Raw genomic sequence first — 18,934 nt, 5'->3', positions numbered from 1 at the left:
TCTCTTGGACCACTTTATATATAACAGGACCTTACTGTTTCCACCGAGCATCCTATCCCCCTTCTCTTCCTCCGTGCTTCATAATTCATCAGCATCTGATAGATACTTGTTTTCACAATCATACAAAATCCGTGAGGATAACGATTCCATTTGGCTTTGGTATGTATGCCCAGCACCAAGAAGAGTTCCTAACACAGTTGGCACTCACAGTTACTTGGTCAAGTAAATGAGTACATAAATGAATGATCTCCTGGGGCCAGAGATCCTAGAACTCAGAATATAATAATGAAAGAAGGGAAGCATTGTCCATTTTATTATAGCAGCAGAAATAAAAGAGAAGGCAATCTCTCAAATTATTCTGAGCTCATCCAAACTGAGAATTTTCTGTAATTACAGTCATCTTCCCACAGAGATTACTGCTAACTCTGTAAGCTCTGGTCGGTCCTCTGAGCTTTGTTTGCACACAATAAACACACGCATATAAACACTTTGCATAGTCTTATACACCTTTTCCCCCTTAACAACAGAGCTTGGACTTGTTTCCACAATTTACTTAACCGATCTCCTGTTGACGATGCAAATAATTGCCAGCTTTTTTCCCTGCAACAAACAATGCTGCATTGAGTACAATTATTGGCTCAAAGAGCCAGAACATTTCAAATCTTGAGACATTGCCAAATTGCCTTCCAGAAAATATCACACCAGTTTACACTCCCGCCAAGTCCATGGGAGTGTCTGTTTCCCCATCACCCAATTATCTGCTTCCATGGAATGCTATTCTCTGTTTCGCCTGCCTGTTCACTGGCCAGCCCCTTCTCAGCCCTCTTTCCAAATCTTTAGTTGCATTCCTAGCCATCTATTATTTTCTCTTAACACATGCTTCTTCAGGAAGCAGATCCCTCACAATATACTTCGGCCTAAAGAGTCAGTTGTATGAGGGCTCCTGTCAATGACAAGTGGTAGACACTTAACACTACTGGCCATTCTTGGGTCAAATCACTGGGAAGAAAGGAGTTAGAACCAGCCTCAGGCAGGAGTGAATCCAGATCCTCAAACTCTCATATTAGTCTTACTCTTGGCGCCATTGGTCTTGTTTGGCTACATTTTCACCTACTGAGTACAGCAATAGGAAACATAAGCTGTAGACAGCCCTGGGCTCATTCTTACAGGTCTCGGACTCTAGACTAGGGAAAAGGGCCTTCTTGTTGGGCTTCCCTGAAAACAATTCCAGACTCCGCCAGGTCCAACTTGGATAGTTATCCTTCCTTTGACTAATCACTGGCCAGGGTGGGTGGAGTATGAGTGACAGCCCCACCAGCACCATGTGGAATGGGGGAGAGGAGGAGGCCAGGGGAGGCGTATGCTGCTATAAAAAGGAAGAAGGTGGCTGGATTGGTAACTGAATGGTCCACTGTGTGAGCTAGACCCTGAGCATTATTGAGACAAGCTTTGGAAAATGGAATACTATTGCCTTATCAATACAAATGTCAGTGTAGCTGAATGTAGGCTATGTGCTGAAGCCCCGCTGGCCAAAGTCTTAAGAAGAACATGGTGGAGAGCACAAGACGTCCACCCAGACACAGGGTTTGATCTGACCGTGGGGGCACGGCACAACCATACCACATGCTAAAAATATTAGGACTCTTCTGAAGGAAAAGGATTAGCGTCTCAATAGTCATGAAGAGTGTTTGCATGAGTTTACATAAGTGTATTCACCAAGTCTTGGCATGTGGAGATTAAGCCTGCCTCAGGAACGCTTAGCTGAGGCCTTTAAGACAAATGAAAGAAGTTACTACTTGATATAGATAATCTGTGGAATAGAGTAGCCAGGCAGGTGGTTCAGACTGAAAATATTTAAGAAAATTTAAGTTGAACCCAGAGTTGGAAAAGCCCTTGATGAGACAGCTGAATGACCATGTGTCACTGGTTTATGATGCCTATCCTGGAGAACAACTCCTCTGCCCCTCCAGCACTCTCCTCCTGGTATCAACAGAGACAAAATAGTAGGTAGATTAAGAGTCTCTGGCCCCTCTGGCTTACTTGTTTTTAAAGTGAGACTGACAATGTGCCTGGCTGGCTCAGTCAGTGGAATGTGTGACTCTTGACCTCAGGGTTGTGAGTTCGAGCCCCAGGTTGGGCATAGAGATTATGCGAACAAAAATAAATAAATAAATATAGCGATACTTACAAACTTAGGTGAATCTGCAAAGAGAGGTAGAGCTGAGAATCATCCTCAAAATAGTAGCATAAATCACATAGATTGACATGAGCTTATATCATCAGGGTCACTGGATCTCAAAGTGTGGTCCGTGGACCTGTTGGAGTCCCCAGACCCTTCCAGCAGATTTATAAAGTCAAAAGTATCTTCGTAACAATGTTAAGATGCTTGTGGTAGCCAGCTTCCAAGAATGCCTTTGGTGATCCTTATCTCCCAGTATTCGCACCCTTTTGCATTCTATCAGGACTGGTCTGTGTAACCAGTCGAATATGGCAGAAGAAATGGGATGTCACTTCCAAGACTAGGTCATAAAAGCCATTGTGGCTGCTATCTCTTTTTCGTGGGGAGAAGTGGACTATGCTTTGGAATTTCTAAGTCCTGGGGCTCCTGGGTGGCTCAGTCAGTTAAATGTCCAACTTCGGCTCAGGTCATGATCTCTTGGTTCATGAGTTTGAGCCCCACATCAGGCTCTGTGCTGGCAGCGTGGAGCCTGAACCCTGCTTTAGGTTCTGTGTCTCCCTCTCTCTCTTCCCCTGCCTCTCTCTCTCTCAAAAATAAAGAAACATTAAAAAGGTAAAAAAAAAAAAAAAAAAAAAAAAAAAAAAAAAAAAAAAAAAGAACTTCTAAGTTCTGGGGCACTTAGGTGGCTCAGTCAGTTAAGTGTCTGACTTTGGCTCAGGTCATGATCTCGCGGTCATGGGATTGCCATCCACATCAGGCTATGTTGACAGTGTGGAACCTGCTTGGGATTCTCTCTCTCTCTTCCTCCCTCTACCCCTCCCCTGCTCATGCTTTCTCTCTCTCTCAAAATAAATAAATAAACTTTAAAAAAAAAAAAAAAGGAACTTCTAAGTCCTAGTTGTCATATTGGATAAATGCGCTAATTGTTCCCAAAAAGAGAAGTATTAGAACAAAGGGCTGGGAGCCAGAAGGTCTGGGTTCAAGTGCCACCTCTGATACTCTGATACTTATTTTATGAGACCTCAGACATGCCACTTCAGCTCTTTGACACCTGGATCAAAGAGACTCTATTAGAAAGGAGGGAAAGGAAGTGATGTTTAAAGGCAGTGCCCACCACAGAGTTCTCCTGTTATTCCGGTGCCTACTGCATACCAGCATTTTTCATGCATTTTCTCATTTACTTCTCATACCAACCCTACGAGGTTCTGATCTTCATTCTGATCTCCATTCTGATCTCCATTAACAAGTAAGGCATCTGAGACCGAAGAGTGCAGCCCAAGAGTAAACAGCAAGTGACTGGATTCAGTCTGACTCCAAAGCCATGTGCTTTCCATTGATCACCCCCTTCTGCCTCCCAGGGACAGACCGCGGGACAAGTCTGCAGACCAGTACACCTCAGGACATCTAAATTTTACCAAGAGATTATAGCATCTTCAAGAGTGACTCATGGAATAATGATAACTGTGATAACCATCTGATGAGCACCTACTCTGTGCTTGAACATTAAAGGTTCGAAAACAGGTCTGTCTCCTCAATCTTCCGCCTGAGCCAAGAGAGCAGCAAGGGCCAGAAGAACTCTTCGGGGAGCGTTGCTGATTCCAGGTCATCTCGTCCTCCACCCTCACAAGCCTCTCAGAAGTAGGGTCCAGCCTCACTGCCCGCACTTCCTCACCACACCTACCCTTTATCACCTGCACTGTGGCTCCCCTGTGTAGTGTCACAGACCTACAAAGCTCAAAGGCCCCCAAGAACTTTGTACTCACCATATCTTCTGTGTCAGCTAAGAATGACTTCAACTAGTAACTAAATAATTAGAAATAAATTTGAAAAAAAGAACGTTTGGGGCACCTGAGCGGCTTAGTCGGTTACGCGTTCGACTTTTGATTTTGGCACAAGTCATGATCTCACAGGTCATGAGTTTGAGCCCTGTGTCAGCCTGTGTGCCAACAGCACGGAGCCTGCTTAGGATTCCCCCTCTCTCTCTCTCTCTCTCTCTCTGACCCTTCCCTGCTCTCTCTCTCTTTCTCTCAAAATAAATAAATAAATAAACTAAAAAAAAAAAAATGATTCTACCTACAGTAGCAGGTGGCCCCCAAAGTGACAGCTTATGTGACAGATTGTGTCTCATTATCTCACAGAAAAGAAGACACACTCTGGGTTAGTGTATCTGACTCTCCTGGCCTTTCTCTCGTGATTACAAGTTGGCCACCTTGACAGCTCCAAGCATCATATCCCCATACAACCACCTTTGATGGCAGGAGACAGCAACACAGGACACAGGTTTTCTCTGTGTGTGATTAGGGAAGAAAAATCCTTTCCAAAAAGCTCCCCAGCAGACATCTTCCCACATCTCATTGGCTGGAGCTAATCCCTTGGCTACTCCTCACTGTAAAGAAACTGTCAGAGGGCAGTGGGCAAGATGGAAGGGAGCTGGGAATGACTTTGGGGAGCTAACCAGCAGCGAGGACCACAAGCTCACTTGTTCCTGGCCTCCGTGAGATCTTCCTGCCTCTCCCCTCACTGTGTCTTTGAATTCCTTCTCGGCTTTTCCTCCTCTCTTCACTACTTCATTATGAATGTTCCCTAAGCTTCCCCTTCTATAATCTGTGGCTTGGGCAATCTTATCTATTCTCCTAACTTTAATATTACCCTTTTATTTTTCCTATGGTAACTTTTTTTCCTACTTTTTTTCTACTTTTTAAATGAAACAACAGTTATCAAAGCAAAACAGAACTCACCTAGTTATTACCACTGAGATATATATAACCTCTTTCATGCTCTACACGTGTGTGTGTGTGTATAACCTGCTCCTCTCACTAATCATAAACACCTTTCTTGACAAGGCGTATTCACCTCTATGTCTTTACTTAATGATTACATGGTATTCCACGGTATAATTGTGCCATTGTGTATCTAGCAGCCATCTATTTTTGACACTTAAGGTGTTTCCAATATTTCTCAATTATGGACAACTCGATGGTGAACGACCTTTTACACGCTCTTAGTACCTTAAATGCCTACTTTTTCCTAGACAAATTCCTAGAAGTGGAATGGCTAGGTCAAAGGGCACACCATATTTAAGGCTTTTGACACACACACATTGCCACCCAACGGTTGACAAGACCTGTCAGTTCTTCCTTGGCACTTCTCTTGGATTTGTCTTTACCTCTTTGTCACTAAGAATTCATCATCCTACGCCCTCCCTCAACCGGTACCACTCCCTGAAACCTCTTCTTGCTTTGTACCCACAAAATGATTGTGGGCTTGGAGGTGCCCTCATCACCTTCTGCTTGGGAGTCCAATTGTAGGTGAACGGTCTGTAGTATTTTTGAAACGTTTCCAAAGAATTAAAGTGGGGCTCCTTAACATGGAGCATGGATCAAGACGGGCTGGGCCAGAGCAGGTGGTGTGCAACTAGGGGGCACTTTCCAGGAACCTGTGGGAGAAACAGGCCAGAGGAGATGGGGAGGGGGCTCCAGGAAGAGAGACTAGAATTTTCAAGAATTGCTGCATAAAAGGGACAGAGAGGAGGCTGAGCTTTCATCCAGGGGGCATCAGAAGGTCAGCCCAGAGCAGGATCAGGCCCGGGAAAGAATACAAGAAGGTCCCATTGACCTAGAAACAATGAAGTCCCTTATATACAGCAACCTTTCCATGACCCTGCAAAAAAGATCCAATCTCCCCCTTCCATTTAAGGAAAAGCCTCTCCTATGCTGTTCCTCCTCCAGGGACCACGTCATTTCTCTCCTTCCCTTACAGCAGAATCCCTCAGAAAGCTACGCATACCTGCTGTCTCCCGCTCTTCGCTCTTCGGATGCCTTCCCATCTTGAATCCCCTCCAGTTGGGATTTTGCCATCACCCTAACAAACTCTGCAATCAGGACCCTCAAGGGCCTTAACGGCGAGAATCGTATGGGCGGTTCTCAGTTCTCAGCTCCCTGGACTTTTCAGACACACCTGAATACTCCTTTCTCCTTGGCTCCCAGGTCGCACTCTCTTTAGGTTCTGGTCCCGCCTCACTGGTGGCTCCTTCTGGGTCTGCTCTGGCTGCTCCTCCTCATTCCCCAGCCCCCGCGTTCACAGTTGGTGGGCCCAGGCCCATTCCCTGCCCGCCCCCTTCTTGTCCCTGTCCCCGGTGCCCTCATCCATCCCCTCGGCCTAAAAATCCCCTGTGTGCCTGCCTCTTGCCTGGGCCTCTCTCAGGCCCCCAGACTCCTACATACAACAGCCTGCTACACATCTCCACAGAAGTACCTACTGGGTAAGTCTGCCACTTAAATATGTCCGGACCCAAATTCCTCAGGGTTCCCCCAAAGCTGCCTCTCCCACAGGCCTCCCTGTTTCAGTTAATGGCAATTCCATCCTCGTAGCTGTTGTTCAGGCTGGAACACGTGAGTCATCCTTGACCTCCGGCCTGCACCGAGCTTCCCATCTGTCAGCAAATGCCATAAAATACAGCCAGAATCCAAGCACCGCCCCCAGACTCCTCTGCTCCCACCCTGGGTCCCCAAGCCAGTGTCACCTCTAGGCTGGATTCTGGCAGCAAGCCACTCCCTGCTCCCCTGCTGCCGCTCCTGCCTGCTCTGCCATTTGTTCCAACACAGCAGAGTGTGGGGGACAAGGGGCAGATCTGTTAATCCACAGCAAAGCCCTCAGACCTTCCTCTTGCTCTTGGTGGTTCTCAGATGCCCCACGCGGGAGGCGCTGCCCGGTTAGGTGCTGGTATTTCTCTGACCTCATCTCCACGACTCCAGGCGTTCAGCTCAGCCACAGCCCCTGCTGAGGAAGGTGCCAGGCCGGTTCCCATCGTTGTGCCATTTCCTCCGCCTGGAATGCTTTCCCCACATATCTACGTGCTCGCTCCCCTGTTCAGGTCTTGACTCAGATCACTTTCCTGGAGAAGTCCTCCCTTGTCACTTTCATCATTTTATCATTAACATTTACAGCCCATGTTTACTTTTTGCCATAGACTGCAACACCATCTATCATCCTATATGTTTTTCCTTAAAAAAACAAACAAAAACACATTGCATTTGGGGGCACCTAGGTGGCTCAGTTGGTTTGGGGTTTGGCATCTGTCTTCGGCTCAGGTCATGATCTCACAGCTGGTGAGTTCTGCTTCGGATTCTGTGTCTCCTTCTCTGCCCCTCCCTGCCTCGCACTCTGTCTCTCTCTCTGTCTCTCAAAAATAAATAAACATTAAAAAATTAAAAAAAAACATTTCATTTGGAGATCAGTTCAAGATCACAGAAAAAGAATAAAGACAATACAAAGAACACCCATATATCCCTTACCTCGTATACCTATTGTTAACATTTTATCCCAGTTTTACTCTACACCCCCCGACACACACACGCGTGCACATTTTTTTTCTGAAACATTTGAGGATAAGCTACATATACATACATGTGGCCCTTTACCACTAAACACTTTCTCGTGAATTTCCTAAAGATACGGATATTCTCTTACACAACCACAACCTAGTTCTCTACTTAGACACTGATACTTTTGAACGTTGTTGTAAATTGAACATTGAACTTCCGTCTAATCTCACATCTGCATCCATTTTTTGCCCTCCCCTCCCAGATACATTGCATTTAGATTGTCTCTTTATTCCCCTCTAATCTGAAATGTGTCTACAAACTTTGTCTTTTATGACATTGCCCTTTTTGAAGAATATAGTCCCTCCCCCATCCCTTTATTTATTTACTTTTTCTCCTCTGCTCTCTCCTTGGAAACATCTCCTTGGGAGCTGGCAACCACTAAACCCCGCCCACTACCTCCCCATCCCTTTAGATTTCAAAGGGGGGTGGTTGGATGTTTCCTTGTGATTCGAGTCAAGTTATGCATTCCTGACTGGAATGTTACATAAGCAATATTGTGTCCTTCTCAGGATATCATTGTCTGAGCCACACAGTGTTCTTTTGCTCCTCACAGGTGAAGTTAATTTTGATCTTCTGGCAAGATGGTGTTAGAGTTTGCCAAGTTTTGTTGTTGTCTTTTGTTGTTGTTTTTCCCCCTTCGTATCTGATAGGCAATCTGTGGGGAGAGGTTTTAAGACTACGCAGACACCCTACCCTGCTTCTCATCGCACTCTCACACTTGACTTTGCATCCAGTGATGATTCACACCCAAATTAATCCTTGCCATGATAGCTGCAAAATGATGGTTTTCAAACTCTGGCTATTCCCTCTACATTTACTACATGGGGTTTAAAAGTCTACTGTAAGCAAGAACCTTTCCTGCCCCTTCTTCCTTCCTGCCATCCTGCCTGCCTGCCTGCCTTTCTGTACCTATCCATTTATCTACTGTGTGGACTTGTAGCTTCTTACTTTTCCCAATAGGCTAGAATTCCTTATTATTTTAAGAAATTGCCTCAGATGTGACCAGCTAGAGCCCCTTTAGCAGGCTTCTGTGCTCCCAGAACACGCCCCCACCACTTTTTCAAGCACTTTCTTACTCTCTGCGTAACAAGCTAGCCCAGGCTAATCTTGTACCTACCCTGCTGCTGCTCTAGAATTTCTCTGAGAAGTCTTGGCCTCCTCCTGTGGTATTTAGAAACCAAGATCAGGATACCAGGTGTACTCATGGCTCTGGAGTATCTTTGCTTGTAGGCCCTTTTGACTGGAACACATACGCATGCAAATACACGTATACATACATATACTTACTTAAACACATGCACACCTACCTACACATACATACACAAAACATACCATATGGTTTACTTGTTTTGTTTGTCCATCACACTAAAATGTAAGCCCCACCGGGGAGAAAATTTGTGTCCATTTGGTTTGCTGTTGATTTTCTAGCACAGAGAACAGCCTGTAGCAAATGATAAGTGTCCGGTAAGTGGTTGTTGACTAAAAGAGAAGAAGGAAACAACAGGCTGCATGATTTGCCAAACTGTCACAGCTGACGAATGGCAGAACTCTCTTTCTACGGTGCTTCCAGAATAGGAGCTACCCTCTGGCTAGGAGCGCTGTTGTCTTCACTTTCTCCCCTTCATTTTTTTCTGACCTCTTTGACCTCCAGACCCCTGTAGGTTACATCAGCTCTAAGGGATTTATAACCTCAGGCCGTCAGCAGGTGGGAGGTGAAGGCAGAAGCTAGGTGGTTAGGCTTGAGAGTGGAAGAGCCCAGGCCCACATCATCCTGTGGTGATGGCTGGGACCTCTCCTCAGCCTGGACTGTGATCTAACGCAGGGAGTAGGGGGACAGGTGGTGGCATCACCTTTGCCCGCTGGCCTCCAGCTCTGTTCTCATGCAGCACCCCCTCCCTCATTGCTTCCCAAGGAATGACCACATGAGAGTAGAGAGCTAGAGGTAATAGAAGAGGAGACAGACCCAGTGGGGGCGGTGGGGACCCAGCGGGGAGGAAGCTACCCTCAAGGAGCCCTGGCGTCATGGAAACTGGCCTGCCACTCCATCTGTCCTCAAATGCTATAAATAGTTGGTTTCAGTATCAGCCACGGCCAGACCAGGCCAGCAGCACAGGCCAGCCCCAAAAGGAAATGGATTTGAGGGGGGATGTCAGAGAGAGAGAGAGAGAATGGATGGAATGAGATGAGGCTAAGTGCCTGTCCCCACTGCACACCACATCAGATCCCTGGCATTCAGAGCCCTCCCCACAGAACTTTACAGCCTGCCTGTCATCCCATAAGGTCACTCCAGCAGACCATCCTCTGCCTTTCCTACTACCTTGTCCTGTTTCTGCCACCCGGTATGGCCTCTCTGCTTCCATATGTGCTCATACTTTTAAAGCTTTTTGCAGGTTCCACATCCTCCAAGGAGGAAGTCCAAAAAACCATTCCTGAAGGATCTAGTCGAGTTGAGTTGCTGGCACTAGGGCTGTGGGTGTGCATGCCAGTGAAGTGGGAAGATCTGGTCCTTGGGACCTCCATGAATTGTGGGCCTGAGGGGTCTTTCTGGAATCCTAGGAAACTCTGAATAACCACCTGCCCCTCCCTCTTCTGTTACAAAGCTCTTCAGACCCTACCACTCTTCCTATGCTTCCCCAGCTCAGACTTTGCCCTGTTACTTGGTTGCTGAGTGATTTTAGGAAAATCTCTTAACCTGTCTGGGCTTGTTGCAGGCTGGGTTCCCTGGTTCCAGAGACAGAGTGAAGCATGCAGGATGTTTATTAAGGAGCGCCCTCGGGCTCCATGTCCGCAGAAGGGAGTAGGGAGGAGACTGGATTGGGCAGAGAGGGAAGTTGAACTGCCACATAGGCCTGTCGGGCTTGGCCTATTCCACAGGGAACTCTGGGGCCAATACGACCCAGCCAACTTGTCCCACCTTGGGCCCAAATGGTCACTTCTTTGTCCCCACCTAGACCAGTCATGGGATACAGGCAGCATGGGGAAGGGCATGCCCTTGGGCAAGGCTGCTCTTCACAGTTGGAGGCACTCCTTGAAGGGGTGGGAAGCCTGAGGCTGTCCCCCTCGCAGGAGCTGGAACAAGTCCTTCCATGACGGGGGTCCAGGGGTCCAAGGCGGTGGCTCCATGCCTCTGCTCCCTCTGGTAATAAGGGCATCGTGACGCTTCACTGGGCTCTTGTCCAGATGAAATGCAACAATGGATGTCAAGTTCTAGCACACACTCTGACTCATAGTCACTGTTTAGTAATGAGGCAATGTTCATTGTCTGGGTATTGGGCTAGGGTCTGTTGGGTAACTGACCCCAAGCCACCTTCCCCCATTAGGGGTAACTGACCCCAAGCCACCTTCCCCCGTTAGGGGAAGCGGCCAAAGGGTGACTCCAGGTGAGCTAAAGACTCAAATTTAGACTTTTGAAGTTTCTCTAGATGAGGTTACATATAAAGCCACAGAAATAGAATATCAGCAATGAAATATGTTCATCACACAACTTTAAATTCAGGTCCCATTAGCAGACAAATTACATTGTTTATTAATCTATTAATTATCTTGTGAACAACACAATTATATGACATTGTCTTCTTAACTTCTTCAATATAAACATTTAATACGCATTACTCTATGATCCAGGTTTGCAATCTCTTCTTCTTTTATTTTTTTCTTTAAAGTTTATTTATTTTTGAGAGAGAAGGGGGGAGGTGCAGAGAGAGAGAAGGAGATACAGGATCTGAAGTGGGCTTTGCATTGATAGCAGAGAGCCTGATTCTGGGCTCGAACCCATGAACCCTGAGATCATGACCTGAGCGGAAGTCAGACACTTGCTTAACAGAGGCACTCCTCTTTTAATAAGCAGGGATGCTTGAGAAATAGCAGTGGTCCAGGCCTCTCTACCTTTGATAACTTTTGTGCCACCTGTCAAGGGAGCCAGGAGGCAGGTGGACAAAATAGCTCTGGTCTGCTCTGGGCAGGGCCAACCTGCACCACTAGCTCATCTGTCCACACCCTCACCAGGCCGGAGGCCAGGTCCACTGCTTAGGTGTCTTTACCGCCCAAGGCACCACGGAGCATGCTCGGTGCCGAACGGAATCTGAGAGGCGCCCAATCCCAAGAGGCCACTTCAGGATTTCCCTGTCGGCTGGAGCAGGAAGTGGGAGAAAAGCAAGAATTGAGAGTCCATTCGCTGTCCGGTCCGTGGCACAGCCGGGGGCACCTCCCCGGGCCGGTTCCGCCACAGGCCGTCCTGGAGCCGCACGGGGAGGAGCCGCGCGCGGATCCCAGTGAAGGACGCGCCCACCCTGGGAGCGGGGTTGGGGACCAACGGGGTCTAGACTGGTGGGATAGGACTAGGCAGGGAGAGATGCCTTTGTTTCTCAAGACTGTGAGCTTGAGTTTCAGTTCTTTTTAAAGAAAAGAGAAGGAAGTCAGTCGCTCGGGTGTGATTTGGCTGGGGCAGTTGCACCCGTTTGGGGAGTTGAGAGCCGCTGCGACCCCGCGCCCGCACTCTCTCTGGGCCAGCGGGGCTCAGATCCCCCTTAGGGGTAGAGTCTAGGAGTCAGGTCCCTCAAGAAACGCTTAGCCCAGGGGAGGGGTCCTAGCGGCGATCTCCAGGAATGGGGGCTCTGCGGTCACAAGTACAGGACTTGTCCTGGAGATTAAATAAAACTATAGTTCAAGCCTAGCCCAGCCTGGACTCCCTGTCCTTATGAACTGGAGCTGTTGTTCCAGGAAGCCAAGTCTCAGCACAGTGGCTCTGGAGGGTCCTGGCAATGGCTCGCTGGGGAGTGGAGGAATGGGGGGGGGGGGTGCGTTGTGTTCGCTACATCTGCAAGAAGCCTTACTGGAGGAACCCACCAACAGTCACCTTCCACCCTGTCCACACTGTAAAATTGAGAGCTGGGAAGGCCCACTGTCCCCCCTGATTTTCTGGACCACTTTTTCCTACCCTCCTTGCTTCCCATTTCTCCTGAATTCTCCTGCAAGTCCCCCCACCTGCCCACGCCCAAATATTTGATTGATGAAGGCTGTTTAGGTCAATAAACTTTTATGGAATGCATTATAATAACAATAAGACAACTGAACTTCAGAGAGGTTGCTTAAGGGCATTCCCTTAGTACTCAGTTTGAGTCTAGGGTCTGAGGGACCTGGAGAGTATAGATAAACAAGTAACAGTGTTTAAGATAAGACAAGTTTGCTTGCATTTGCAAGGTGTCAGAGCTGTCAATCACTGTCAAATCACTGGGTATTTTCTGAGTACAAGTTGTGTGCCCATCTCAGAGCTAGCTTCTAGATAGAAGATGAGGTGCCTACCCTCCACCCCAAAACACTAGCATTTAGTCTCCATCCATCTAAGGACTTTGTTTTGAGAGAGAGAGAGAGAGAGAGAGAGCATGCACATGGGGGAGAGGCAGAGGAAGAGAGAGAGAATTTTTTTTTTTTAATGCTTATTTATTTGAGAGAGAGAGAGAGAGCAGGGGAGGGGCAGAGAGAGAGAGAGAGAGGGAGAGAGAGAGAGAGCAGGGGAGGGGCAGAGAGAGAGAGAGAGAGAGAATCCCAAGCAGGCTCCACACTGTCAGCACACGGAGCCCCCACACGGGTCTTGATCCCATGAACAGTGAGATCATGACCTGAGCCAAAACCAAGAGTTGGACACTCAAACTACTCAGCCACCCAGGCACCCCTCTCCTAATTTTTGATAGCAGGTAGGCATCATTTTTATTTTTTAACATCAAATTAACAAATAATTTTGTTTATAAATAATACTATTGGGTTTACACATAATTTTGTAAACTCTTTTTTATGTATTTTGAAAGCACATCCCCTGCCTCCTCGTACCCTTCACTGTTTTCATGTTCATGCTGTGTACTATTCCCTCACGGCCATACCATATTTAGCCACTTCTCTGTTACTGCTTGATTCCAGTTTTTCGTCATTATAAATAATGCAGCTATAAATATCTTTGTACATATAGCTTTTTTCTCCTTTGAAATTATGTCCTTGGAACCAGTGCCCAGAAAGGGGATGACTGGGTCAAAGGGTTGACTGTTTCATAGCTCTTGCTGTGGAAAGCCGGACCGCAACCAAGAACATTTAACAATCAAGAACATTTAACATTTAACAGCAGCTGTGGACTTGGACGACCTCACAGCAGTACTAGGGCCCCATATTTGTAAAGAATATTGCATGCAATAAGCACTCATTGGCACCTACGATGTATCAGGTTCATGCCAGTGGGACACCTGGGAAGAATGAGAGGCAGCCCCCTGCTCTTGGGGAACACAGAGGCTGTGGCTTTTCAACCTTTTTCTCCTCCTAGAACACAAAATATTCAAAACTACTGCACATCTAAAGGCAGACTCAGAATTTAATGATTCCCCCAAATTCTGCAGGGACTTGAAACACTAACATGTTTTCTAATCCACAGAAACTAATTGAAGAGGGTATATGTTTGGCTTCGATGAAGCAGGTGGCTGGTTCCTGGCTATAACTCCATTCCTTTTTTCTCAGATTCAAGGAAGAATGTCAGGTTGCGGGGGAAGGGGGGGCGGGGGGGGGCTGTAAGGGATGTAGAGATAACATAGATCCACTTTGAGCAACCAATTCGAGGCATATGCATTTGTGCTGTGACACAATTGGAGAAATAAAGTATTTGTTTATATGCAAATCTGTGCACAGTGCTCCTTGGTAAGTATGCCGGGGTCACAGAGACAGAGCTCTGCTTTTAACAAATGCATACAGCATGTGCTGTGTGCCCAGCACTGTGCTGGGGCCCAAGCGCCAAGAAATCTATGAAGAACCTGGGCCCAGGGAGGCAAGGTGGTCATAAGGGTGGCCGGTGAATTGCATTCCTTACATACTACGTGCCAGGCACTATTCTAAGCACTGGGATACAGCAGTGATCGAATTAGCTCCCCTCTGGGAACTAATGGTTAGAAGTGGGGATGGGACAAACAATAAGTAAAATATTAACTATATGTCAGATGGTGATAAATACAATGGAGAAAGATAAAATAGGGAAGGTAAGAGGGCAGTCTAGAGAGAAGGTTCTAGATTTCTTAACATTTATTCATTTTTGAGAGACAGAGGGTGAGCGGGAGAGGGACAGAATCAGAAGTAGGCTCCAGGCTCTGAGCTGTCAGCACAGAGCTGATGATGCGGGGCTCGAACCCACTGATCATGACGGGAGCCAAAGTCAAAGGCTTAACTGACTGAGCCACCCAGGCGCCCCTGGAGAGAGGGTTTGAAATTGAGTGCACTCAGCAATGGCCTGTATGATGACATCTGAACAAAGAGAAGGCCATGGATGGCTGGAGAAGAGAATTCTAGACAGAGGCCCTGAGGCAGGAGCAGGGCCAGTGTGGGGTAGGGGTGGGGGGACAGTAGGAGGATATGAGGTCAGACAGGGAGTTGGGTTATTCTGTGGGTGGCCTGATAAGCGTTTGGACTTCAGCCTTACTTGGAGTGCAGACCCAGCGGACAGCGGGGAACCTGGTCTGGTCTGGCGTGGAGAATGCACTGAAAGGCCAGGGTGGCAGGGAGCCCAGTTACAAGGCAGGTAGCAGGCTGGGAACTCAAGTTTTTGTCCTCAACTTAGGGCTCTCTCCACGCGCTTAGCTCTTGGCCCACCCCGGACTTGACGTCTGAAATGAAGGTCAGAACCTACGGCGAACTCGAACTCCGAACTCCCGTCTGGAGGAAAGGTTTCTAGGAAAGTTGTGAAGTCCAGTCACAACATCGTGCGATGGTCTCATTAGCATTAGGAAAGTTCCAGTGTGAGCTTCTGCAGCACGGGGAGCCCGGGCGGGGTTACGGTTACATCACTGACGAGCGGTGTGGCCTCGGGCGAGCCTTCTAACTTCAGGCCGGCTCACTTAGTTCATCTGTAAAATGGGGTTAAACGCCCTGACTGCCGCAGCGCATCCCATGAGATCATTCGAAAGCACCTTTTAAACATCATTAGCATTCACGAGAAGCAAACGTAAAAATGCAGTGGACCTCTGAGGGCTGAGTTAGCACAGCACTTCCAAACTCATTTTCGAAAGCGCCGAGCCCGGCTTTGTCTCCGGCGCGGTGTGTGTGTCGGAACCTGCTTGGCTCGCACCTAGCACCCCCGGCGGGGCTGGGAGCGGCGGCGGCCTGCGCCGGGGAGAGGGGGGCGGGCGGGAGACGCTGCTGGGGCGGGGCTGCGGAGAACCCGGACCCCCCGACCCGCCTCGGGGCTCCCCGGGCGGGCGCGCTGGGCGGGGAGCAGCCGCGGGCCGGGCGGGGCGGGGCGGGGCGCCGGGGCGGAGCCGTCCCCGCCCCCGCGCGCCCCCACCCCCGCGCGCTCCCTCCTCACGCCCGCCCCAGGCTCCCGGGGCCCGCGCCGCGCGCTCTTTCTCCGACAGCTGCCGGGAGCCCAGCGCACCGCGTCCTGCACCGTCTGTGCCCTCGGGTCGCCCCGCCATGACCAGCCAGCAGATAGTCCTCCAGGGCCCGGGACCATGGGGCTTCCGCCTCGTGGGGGGCAAGGACTTCGAGCAACCCCTGACCATTTCCCGGGTAAGAGCGCTCGGGACGCTCAGGGAGCGGGGAGCACCGAGCTGGGGAGCGGCGGACCCGGAGGGGACCTGGGGGAGGGGGTCCGGGGTCCCGCGGTCGCGCTGCCTGGAGACCAATGTTAGGGAGCCCGGGCCCGAGCTAGCACGGCCGGTCGCATCCAGGTGCGCCTCGCGCCATGCGCTCCCCGTGCGCCTGGGGCCTCCGCCCCTTCCCCGCCGCTGCGCTCCCGGGCGAGGCGAACGGGCGGCGGCCGGGCGCGCACTGCCGGTGTCAGCGCGCGCCAGAGAGGGGCCAGTTTTCGTTCTTTCGCCACCGAAGCGCGGCCCGGCGTGTGGGCGCGCCTTGTCCACGCGCGAGGGCGTGAGAGTCCCCGCAGCTACCGCACGCTGGCAGGTATCCCGTCCCAGTTCTTCACAAGTCGCCCGAGTGGCTGAAAGTAGATTGGAAGCAGCTGGAAAGACCTGGAAGTGAGGTGGAGTAGGTGGGAAGTTAACCCCGGGCAGGTGTGATGAATTTCTGAAACAACTGTTCCTCTCTTTGGACTTAACTCCGTGGCCAGGTCTCACCTCGTTCCTACCTTTTGGAGCACGTACGGGATTTTGGAAACAAGCAAGCCCAGATAAACCCTCTTGGACATTCCCCTCCTCCTGCAGGAGATGGCCATGCCTTATTTCTTCCTGCCGTTCCCAGGTTATCAACCGAACAGCCACTTTTGCCCAGGGATACTGGGTGGGGAAGAGTTTTCACTTTGCGTGGAGGGGGAATGCTGCTTGAAAGCTTCTTAGAGGGGCCTTTCTTTGGGAAGGCCCAGGTGTAATGGGAGACCACCAGGCCCATTACCCTGGAATAAAGCAGAAACCCCAGGGAGACTCAAACTCAGGGTTTGGAGGCCCAGGCTTAGGTCTTCTAGTCTGGACTAACTGTAAGGTCCCAGTGGGAGTTGCCCTATTCACTGCCTGCATCTAAAAGGCAGCCAATAAATATTTTCCAATAAATGACAAAGGGGAGCAAAAAGCATTCCCTGGTGTTAACACCCTGCCTAGAGGCCTGGTATTCCATTTTGGGGGCCATCTGCTTGCTGAAGCTGACCCTAAACTTGCCTCCCCAGTCATCTGAACATCCCTTTGTTCTTTGTGGGAGGATGGAGAGGGAAGGGAAAATCCCTGTGGGTGTTTTGTTTGTTTGTTCTTACTTAAATCCCTGCCTCCAGCGGCTGAAGGAATATGGTGGGGGGTGCCGGAGGCAAAGAATTGGGGGGCCTCTTCTTGGATTCTCTGCCAATCACTGTCCCAGCCATATTTCCTTCCAGGTAGGTCTAGCCCAGTGAGGTCTTCTCTGACTATCCCATCCCCTAAAGGGGCAGGTGACTCTGATCTTAGGCCCTGTTCCCCCTTTGTTCCACCTGCTATCCTGAGGGGACTTCTTTTATTATTCTTACAGGTACATGCTGTCTTCTCAGATACCAGCCAAATTCCTCAAGTGTAGAAACTGTGCCTTCTCCTAATCTAGACCCCTGCCCCCAAGCCTGGCACAGAGCTGAACCTGACCGTACCCAGTCAGTGTTTGCAGGCTTATTAATAAATGCTTGTCCTGGGAAGGCACATTTAGACTCGCTTACCTCATAGTCCATTTGTCCTTGCCCTTTGTGTCTATAATTAACCTGTCAGCCCTTTCCACTTCTGAATTTATATATGGCATGAAACCTTTTAAGAAGTGGAGGCTATATTGCCAATCTGTTAAAAGGGCAGTTACTTCCTGTCATTTTAACTGCTTTAAAAAAGTGCAAGTGGCACTGTGCAGGAATGACTATGTGGCATGGAAACCACAACAGTAAATTCATGGGTTTGTACCTTCATATATTTATTCATTTGTTTATGGACTTGTTTATGTTTAACGAGCTTATACTGTGCAAAGCCTTGGGGTCCCAGCTATGAGAGGACACAGCTCCACTTTCAAGGTGTCCGTGGTCTAGTGAGGGAAGCTAATCTTTATAATGCCCTTGGCAGTGGCTTTGACAAGTGACAGTGACACAGAAGAGGGGACGTTCTCATGCTCTCCGTTATACAGTTGTTTCTTCGTGTCATTATTTCTATGTGGGATAAAAGATGTGTCTCCTCACCTCCTGGGGATGAGAAAGTCGTCCTCAAGGGGCCCTGAGGTGGTCATCTGAGATCTTACGGTGGTCTGGTTTCTACTTCTTACTTGAGTTGCACCTGGCGGTGAGCCTTCTTACATTTTTGTCTCTGAGATGGGGGTAACCCCAACCATCGGCTGCCTGTTGAGGAGCGTGAGAGTGCTCAGGGAACAGGAGAGGGGAGGTGTAAGCACTGACAGAGACACGCGCCTTCTGGCTGGCAGGTGCACTACATTTATCATCTGGGGCAGACACACTTTGCTGGTATGGTTTTATACACATAGACTTTGAGTCTCCACGCCAAAGCAAACCATAAAATTAGGCCAGGAGAGGAGCACCTTTCATTTGAATAAATGCGTTTGCTTTCTGTGGCGTGAATTATTCTGGTATTGGCTCCAGTCTTTTGTGAAGCTACTAAAGCTTCCGGATATAACTCTCATCTTGCATGCTTGAAAGGGGTTCTTTTTCTTTTTTGTAATAAAAAAAAGTCATAAAATATAAATGCATTGGAAACAATTATAAAGTAAATACCTGTATAGTCCCCCACTCAGGACAAGAACTAGAACATTGCCTGCGCTCCAGAAGTGCACCAGACATAATCCTATCTTGACATATGGTAATCACCTAGTTTTTTTTCTTTATAGTTTTACCACCTAAATATGTTTCCTGAACACCATAGCTTAAGTTTACCTGTTTCTGAGCGGA

At 48.8% G+C, this 18,934-nt stretch overlaps 1 protein-coding gene across 1 annotated transcript in view; it reads left to right on the top strand.

Moving 5' to 3' along the window:
* Positions 1 to 15,870: 15,870 nt before the first annotated feature.
* Positions 15,871 to 18,934, top strand: part of PDLIM1 (PDZ and LIM domain 1) — a 48,866-nt gene continuing 45,802 nt past the window's right edge. Inside the window, exon 1 of the mRNA XM_043597029.1 lies at positions 15,871 to 16,095. Within this exon, the coding sequence (XP_043452964.1) occupies positions 16,000 to 16,095 (96 nt within the window). The 5' untranslated portion in view covers positions 15,871 to 15,999. The remainder of the gene's footprint in view (positions 16,096 to 18,934) is intronic.

This window comes from Prionailurus bengalensis, chromosome D2, assembly GCF_016509475.1.
Source record: "Prionailurus bengalensis isolate Pbe53 chromosome D2, Fcat_Pben_1.1_paternal_pri, whole genome shotgun sequence".
Taxonomy (NCBI): Eukaryota; Metazoa; Chordata; class Mammalia; order Carnivora; family Felidae; genus Prionailurus; species Prionailurus bengalensis.
This window is presented reverse-complemented; position numbering and strand designations above follow the sequence as displayed.